An 8362-nucleotide genomic window follows, 5' to 3' on the forward strand; every position below is an offset into this window, starting at 1 on the left:
TGTGCAGGAAATGTTTACGGACAGTAATTCAACAAATGTCAAATAAATTACTACCCATTTAACAAAGTCCACAGAGATACTACAATAATAAAATACTCCCTTTATCAAATCCTAAATGCTGATGCGAACTGCCGATTGCTATATATATATAAAAAAACAAAAGATATAAGACATGCCCATATTCAAATGAGCTGCACAGAGTATGGTGAAGACAGCAAGACACTTCACCCAAACTAATGACGTCACTGGCACATCACTCTCGGGATGACGTCACTGACAGCCACAGCCCGAATATTAGTTGCGGTGCAATACAAACCAATCTGGCATTAAAATTAACAATGAAAAAAAAATGGTAACACTTACCTATGCCTCTGCTCAACAGTGCAAGAATTTCTTCTCCAAAGAAAGAGAGAGAGGGAATACAAAAAAAAAAAGCGGTCAAGATACTGCAATTAAATGTGCTGCACACATCATACACCCCTATACACTCCCGACTATGAACTAACACTTATAAATCCCTATTCACATTAAAACCTTGCTCCCCGTGAAGCATCATTAAACACACACACAGAGTCGCACTCAAGAAAAACTGACTCAGGCATGTCTCACAACAGCATCTCTACTCTGAATCGCTGAACCATCAAAATCATATTCTGAGATACCAATACCAATATTAATGAGATGTCTCTTTGGATGCATAACCCTAACTATCTATTTATCTATTCATGTCTAACAACGCTGCCACTACTGTTAAATGACCCTATCCCCAGGTCAAATAGGGTCATCTTTTATTGCTGTATCTGTTTTAGGAACAGAATAAATCATCTTACTTTCCTAAGATGCTCTGGTAGCAGTGGCTCATCCTGGGTCAGCAAATTCTTTTTCCTTCGTCGACTTCTCTCACTAAACCTATCTAAACACTGAAGTACAAAACTAGACTTTATTTACAAATTTAACAAGAATGATTCAGCAACAGTTACGATCATGAAATGGGGTGAATTCTACCCCCTATAAAAGGAATCATTACTAGAGGAAATTCTGATTCACAAGTATTCAGTTTACTAATTTGAAAGCAGGTAATACTAGTGACCAACACCCTGGTCACCAAATAAAATAATAAGGTCATAGTTATTCTAGACCACAATAAATATCAATAGTATGTAAAGAATAAACATCACTTCCAAAATATTCATCCTCTCAGGACGTACCCAGAATTCCTGTTGTAAGAAACATCATATATTAAAACCTGAAATGGTGTTACACGTCATTCCTATTCAAAACAGAAAAATGCACAATGCAAACAGAACAGGAAAATGTATAGAGGAATTTCACTGCAGCACAATTGGGTTTTTCCAAAAAAAAAAAAAAAAAAGTCTGGAAAAGAAATAAGTGTTCATGAGTTATTGTACTCACTTTCCTATGGCCCAGATAAGATATCGTCACGGAGGTGGTTTTTAAACACTCACAGACCAACACACCAGCTACCAAAACCAAAGTCCTGCTGTGAGTCACTGTTCCTTTTATAATATACCATACAGGAGTGCAAACACACATACACACGCACAACATCATTTCTTCCGGAAATGTGACGACCCTGGGTCAATGTTAGATCATGCTGTCTCCATGGACTTAAATCGTGTTCAAATAGCTCTCTGTATCCAACTGTAAAACCTCAATGTAGACACAAATGCACATGCAGCGGAAGTGCCACTTCCAGGCCAGCACATAGTTTTTCAGAGTTGTCAAGACTTAATATACAGTATATGTATGTATGTATGTATATATATATATATATATATATATATATATATATATATATATATATATATATATATATATATATATATATATATGTGTGTGTGTGTGTGTGTGTGTGTGTGTGTGTGTGTGTGGTTCGTAAGACGTGTCCCAACCAATGGGAGAAGATCATGCCCATTGACGTCAGCGCTTTCCTGGCTAATCAAAAATCAACGCTCTCTCGACCACTCAAAAGGCCGACTGCTGATATAAAAAAGAAAGACCATAGCCACCACTTCATTCAGCTCCTGCCTGAAGAAAGAAGAAAGCCTTCCGAAACATGTCACGATACCTACGATTCCAGAAGCACTGACGACCCCTGCACTCGTTTTTGGACCCCGCCCTCGGAATTTCCATTACCTTCGACTTTTGATATTTTTATAAATAAAACCCCTACAATGAACTTTGGCATTTTACTCAGTTCTGTTACTGAAGAAAAAAAAGGATAACTAGAAGAGTTGAACGAATAATCTACAAGATTAATGCAACCAAGGCTGCCATCATATTTAACAAAATAATAATAATAATAATAATAATAATAATAATAATAATAATAATAATAATAATAATAATAATAATAATAATAATGTAATTTCTTTACTTCAGCTGTTGACCATACAAAATATACACATAAAAGAAAAATAACTTGAAAATAAACAATACTAAAAACACCTCTACACAACAGCTGGAAGGTAGCAAGCAGACTAAAAATGGGCGTTCACTCGTACAAGCACAAACAACAGCAAAGACCACCCTTTTAACACTTATCACAGATAATCACGCACACAACAGACCCACACACAAAAGCAAGTTACCCTTAAACAACCACAAAATGCACACACACAAGAACACAAGTCAGCAGATAAAACGAAGTGCAATTCTCAACAGCAAATCGCAACCAGGAAAATACAAAAACGGAAGAACCAAAATTTAAAAAAGCCTTCATGACAAAGGTATGAGCAAAAACTATGAATGTATGTAGACGAAGATTAAGCAAGAGATAAAAATTGTGTAAATCTAAATATCAGTGGGTCACAGTGATCTTACTGATTCCGAGAAACCAACTGCAGCCAAAACCACAACGACAAAAAAAAGGGGGTTGGGGCGGGACAGAAATTTTGGTCTAAAAACTTTCAGTAGAAATCAGAGCTATGGTACAGCAGAAATAATGAGTTACACCAATGCTGTCTAATAGAGGATTTTAGAGTCACATCAGTACCATTCAAAGTAACAATCCATGTATTTGCGCTATTCTCAACTCTTTTCATTAAACTATACTGGTTAGTTCTGAGCAGTTCTACTAAAGACCTAAATCCCATGGTCCTAAATAAAGAAGAAGTATTAAAAAAAAGGTGGCACATTCATCAAACATGGCATGATATTGTTATGACTGACTTTAAGCCTCTGAAAAGTAGGTTCTTTATACCTTGACCAAAGAGAAGAGCAATACAATGAGAAACAATATGTTTTAAACAGTGTATTCTTAAAATTATTGCAAAAATTAAAATTTCTTATTAACCAATTCCCACAGTAACACAGCTTCCTCGTTTCCTTACGTATATCATCATCATGAATAAAATCACAGGTAACTGTATGGCCAAGGTATTATATGAATTGCTGACCAATCAGCAGCCAGGAAATTTACTTGGTAATTAACAGACCAGTAGTGAACATGCATTTTTTTTTAGACTTTGTGTCTTCTGAATATATGAAAACCAGGTGTGTCACAGAAGTTTTGCTATCCTGCTGGCTTGATTTGTTGCTAAGGAGCGAGGCGTGGGAAGTTGCGGTCTGCAAGCCAGGTGTGATGCAGGTGGCGACAGACTGTTAGCAAAGCATGGGAAACTTCTGCGGCACAGTATCTCCCTTAAAGTTGACCAGGGCATTGCAGAGGGCGTCCCGCCCTTGAAAACTGGACTGGAGGAGTAATGTCATCTGGCAAATGCGCTGGTTTCAGGCGGTCAATGGCCTCCCAATGTGCTGTGTAGATGTTGATGTGGAAGGCTTTCTGCTTGCGGTCGATGACCAGGTAGGGGCCCATGTAGGACTGGGTTTAAGGTGGTCAAACGGCATCGGTTCTGGTGAATGCATGTGTTGCAGTACGCAGGTCCTTGGGGATAAAGGTCTTGTTGGTTGGCTTATGGGATGGGTGACCAGGGGTGAATTTTCCGATGATGGTCTGGAGTCCGATGATGTCAGGTGAGGTGTTATTGTTGGGGAAGAATCCGCCAAGTATCACAAGCTGATTGCCATACACCACCTCGGCTGCTGAAAGGTCAAGGCCCTCATTGGGTGTGGTCAGAAGGCCGAGGAGGACCCATGAAAGTTGCAAGTACCAGGTTGAAAAGTTGCAGTAAGACATAAGGACTACTTTCAAGGTGCAGTGGAACCTCTTGACCATGCCATTGGATTTGGGATGGTAGGCAGTTGTATGATGCAACTGGGTGCCAAGGAAGCAGTTTACAGACCTCCAGAGCTGTAGCATGAAGGTAGTGCCTCTGTCAGAGATTGTGATTGGGTATGCTGAATCTGGACACCCATGATGAGAGGAAAGCACTAGCACATGCTGCTACTGATGCCTCCTTCATAGGGGCAGCTTCAGGACATCTTTTCAAGTGGTTGACCATTGTGAGTAGGTACTGATGTCCTTCGGAGCACAGGGGGGTTCCTACAATGCCGATATGGACGTGGGCTAAATGGCGTTGCAGTCGATGAAAGGAGCCCACACCTGAATTTGTGTGATGCTGGATTTTGGAGAGCTGCCAGGAGGAACAATCACGGGCCCATGACATTGCATCTTTCCATATGCTATGCAAGATGAAGGGCTTCTTCAGGAGGGTGGCTGTGGATCGTCCGGAAGGGTGTGCCAGACTGTGGATGGGCAGCTGGTGCTGATATCACAGAGGATGGAGGTAGGTCTGTTGTCATTGAGGGGGATATTGTGCCATTGCCGAGGTGTTAAGGAGGTCTTACAGACATTGAGCTCTGGGTCCTGCTGTTGATTAGCTGCCAGCTGCTTGTAATCGAGGCCGAGGTGTACTGCATCGATGGAGATTCTGGAGAGGGTGCCAGCGACGGGGTTGTGTTTCCTAGGAATGTGGCAAAGGGTGCAGTTGAATTCGGCGATGGCTGACAACTGGCAGCCCTGATGGGGTGACCAGGCATCAGACTGTCGGTTTATAGAATGTACTAGCAGCAGATGGTCAGTTTGTCTCTGTCTTGTTGAGTTTCCTGCTAAAAAAGGCAAGGGGTCAAGGATGACTGTGGATGATCTGCTCCAACACAACTACTATGGCTACATTACTTGTGTCTGTGGACAGAAGTGGAGGATGACCTGGTGCAGGGAAAGAGAGGGTGGTGGCCTTGGCAAGGGCGCTTTTGGCGGAGGTGAAGGCGGCTTCCTGCAAGTATTGTCAGGCAAGGGCCTTGGGCTTGCCCTTGAGGTCTTTGTACAGTGGGGCCAAGGTCAAGGCAATGTCGGGCAAAGAGAGATGATAAAAGGTCACCATTCTGAGGAATTCTTGTAGACCCTTGACAGTGGTAAGGGTGGGAAACTTCCTGATGGCAGCAACCTTCTCTGGCAAGGGCTGGATGCCCTCAGGTGTTATGAGGTGCCCCAAGAATTCTACCCTCTTGGTGGCGAAGGAGCATTTTTCATATTGGACAATGAGGCTGTTTTCTTGCAGGCATTGGAGGACGATTTGTAAGTGTTGGAGGTGCCCTTCCTTTGATGCAGAGGAAATTAAAATATCATAGACATAATAGACGCAGAAGGGAAGGTCTCCCAGGGTGACTTCCATCAATTGGTGAAAAGTATCTCCTGCATTGCAGAGACCAAAGCAGGAGTAATTGAGGTGAAGGTACTAAAGGGCAGTGTGATGGCGGTCTTCGGGATGTCTTTGGGATTCATGGGCACCTGGAAGTACCCTTTGAGAAAGTCCGGCTTTGAGAAGATTTTTGTGCTGTGTAGGAAAGTGATCATGTCTGTCATGTTAGGGAGGGGGTAGTGGTCAGCCTCTGTGTCACGCTCAGCCTTCTGTAATCCCTGCATGGCGTAGGGTGCCATCCCTTTTTGTTGCTATGTGGAGGGGAGATCCCCAAAGACTGGATGCCTTTTGACACAAACTCATCTTCTCCATCTCTGTGAAGGTTTTCTTTGCAACGGCAGGTTTTCGGGTGGTAGGCACCAGAAATGGGAGTGTACAGGAGGGCCTGAGGTTCTAATGTGGTGGAAAATGCCATGCTTGGCAAGGATTTGATGAGATTGCCATAATTCAGGTTTGAAAACATCTAGGTGTGTGGCGAGCAGGTATGCAAAATTGTCTTTGGAATTGGTGACGTGGCGGGTGAGTTCTGCGGGGGCTGCAGCGACGGGCATCGTAGGCAGATCGGTGTTATCGATGAGGCACCTGTTGGCAATGTTGACGAGCACTTGATGGTGCACCAAGAAGTCTGCCCTGAGGAGAGGTACTGAGACGTCTGCGATGATAAACTGCCAGTGGTACTTTCTGTCACCGAGGTTAAGGGTGAAATGCTTCTGACTGAAGGTAAGGATAGTAGAGCCATTGGCAGCTGTGAGTTGGATGGCTGTGGACGTTTGGTTGGTTGACTGGATACAGGTAGAAGGGAATGGCAAGCCCCTCTGTCAATCAAAAAACGAGTACCTATGGCAGAATCAAGGGTGAAAAAGATTGTCTGCTAGGATGGCGAGGGCATCATCAGGTGGGTCTTCGGGTCGGTCAGTATTGCCCTTACTGACATTTGGAGGCGCTGCAGCCAGAGTTCCTTGAGGATGTCGGTGGATCTGGGAGAACTGTCTGCTGCAGGAGGAAGACAGGCAAGGGCTCTCATCTCGAAAAGGGCAACGGATGGACACTGATCACCCAAGGGTTGCTGTGCCGCGTCGAAGATCTGTTGTACATGAATGGCTGGGGACAGCATGAATCTGTCTAGTAGAACCTCCTTCAGATCTTCTTGCTGTATGGCGTCGGTGCCCTTAGCGTCCAGTCACTCCATTATCTGGGGAAAGAGGTGGTCCGGCAGGGCGGCAAGGCGTAATCTGCCTCGGACAACAAGGACCGTACTTTCTTGATTAGAGGCAGCGGAACCAAGTGTAGGCACTGGTCGATGTGAAAGTCGGAAGCTTGACCTGGGTGATGGTGTTGGAAGGAGCGGCAGAAGGGGAAGGTGATGTGCCTTCATTGGACATCTTGGCTGGGTGTTGGTGCAGAAGGGTCACCACTTTGGCAGGATGATTAAGACGAAGTGATTTTGAAGTGATGCTTTACTGACAAACAACAGTGGTACTTTTATGAATTGCTGACCAATCAGTAGCCAGGAAATTTCCATAGTAACCAACAGACCAATAGTGCACATGCATTTGATTTTAGACTTTATGTCTTTGAATATATGAAATCTAGGTGTTTCACGGAAGTGTTGCTATCCTGCAGGTTTGATTTGTTGCTAAGGAGCGAGGCATAGGAAGTTGCAGTCCATGAGCCAGATGCAATGCAGGTGTCATGCAGGTGGCGACAGACTGTTGGCAAAGCGTGGGAAACTTCCATGGCACAAACCTGACACGCTTTGGTAAGATTCGCATGCAGACAGATTTGGTTGCACTAAAAATTAGAGTGCTCTGTGACAAAACAATGACAAAATTCTAATAAATCATTCAGTACAGATGCAGATGGTGAAATCATAACCAAATCATCTGCATAAGAAAAATTTTTCATAGGAGTATTAGCTGTATGGCAGCCAACTGTACTCCTATTCAAGATGTAATTAAGCTCATCTACATAAATATAAAATAGATGCAGACTCAAAACTGATCCTTGATGTGTAGAATTTTTTTTTTAAACCTAGAGAAAGAATTTCCCCAACCAATACGCAAAGTCTGTGTATGGAACCAATATAAAAGTAATGTGACAATAAACAGTGGTGTGCCTCCATCCACAAGTTCTGTTAATAATTTCCAATAATTAACATGCATTCTTGATATCGATAAAACACAGGTACATGGGTGTATTCAAGCTCTTGTAATAGTGAACAACCTCCTTGAATGCATAAATGCACATTTCAGTGGAGTGGTTGGGCTAGAAGCCTATCATTGTCATATTTCACTGGGCTGCTACAGAGAGCGTGGGATTTATTCCATAAAATACTAACACCCACATATGTGCACTCAAAAAGCACACCATCCTTAGTGTTCACAGACAAAAGTGAAAAAAAGTCAAATTCATAATGAACACAATTCAACAAATTTAGTTCATCTGGACATAGCCAAGTTTCTTGTAAAAATATAAAATTTGAAGTCTTACAGAGCTCGTTATAAATAGGTAATTTCGACCGAACACCATTACCATTAATGGAAGTAATTCTAAATTCCTTAACCATTATGACACCTGTATTCAGGAATCCAGGGAACTTGGGATCAAGCCCACTAACAAAAATTAATTTTGCGTTTATTGAACTGAGGAGCGACCTTTATCCTTTCTTCCCATCGTCAAGGGACGCTGCATACTACGAGGTTTTTTCTCACGTCGAATGAAACCCCCAGAGTCCTTTA

General features: G+C 42.6%; 2 protein-coding genes across 2 annotated transcripts; both read right to left on the reverse strand.

Annotated features, from left to right (window-relative positions):
• Window positions 1-3859: 3859 nt before the first annotated feature.
• Window positions 3860-4282, reverse strand: LOC136850976 (uncharacterized). The gene has a single exon (XM_067124954.1). It carries the CDS (start codon window positions 4280-4282, stop codon window positions 3860-3862), a length of 423 nt encoding a protein of 140 aa, XP_066981055.1.
• Window positions 4283-4298: 16 nt separating this feature from the next.
• On the reverse strand, window positions 4299-5597 carry LOC136850977 (uncharacterized). The gene is made up of 3 exons (XM_067124956.1): window positions 5234-5597; window positions 4771-5028; window positions 4299-4639 (listed from the first exon to the last, which is right to left on the reverse strand). Exons 1-3 carry the CDS (start codon window positions 5595-5597, stop codon window positions 4299-4301), a joined length of 963 nt encoding a protein of 320 aa, XP_066981057.1.
• Window positions 5598-8362: the final 2765 nt, after the last annotated feature.

Source organism: Macrobrachium rosenbergii, chromosome 23 (assembly GCF_040412425.1).
Source record: "Macrobrachium rosenbergii isolate ZJJX-2024 chromosome 23, ASM4041242v1, whole genome shotgun sequence".
Classification (NCBI taxonomy): Eukaryota; Metazoa; Arthropoda; class Malacostraca; order Decapoda; family Palaemonidae; genus Macrobrachium; species Macrobrachium rosenbergii.

Coding starts and splice junctions, on each gene's coding strand:
- LOC136850976 (XM_067124954.1), bottom strand. CDS start 4,282: ATGCTACAGCTCTGGAGGTCTGTAAACTGCTTCCTTGGCACCCAGTTG.
- LOC136850977 (XM_067124956.1), bottom strand. CDS start 5,597: ATGGAAGTCACCCTGGGAGACCTTCCCTTCTGCGTCTATTATGTCTAT. Junction 5,029..5,233: donor ACTGTACAAAGACCTCAAGG/GCAAGCCCAAGG, acceptor CTTTTTTAGCAG/GAAACTCAACAAGACAGAGA. Junction 4,640..4,770: donor GGACCCAGAGCTCAATGTCT/GTAAGACCTCCT, acceptor GACGATCCACAG/CCACCCTCCTGAAGAAGCCC.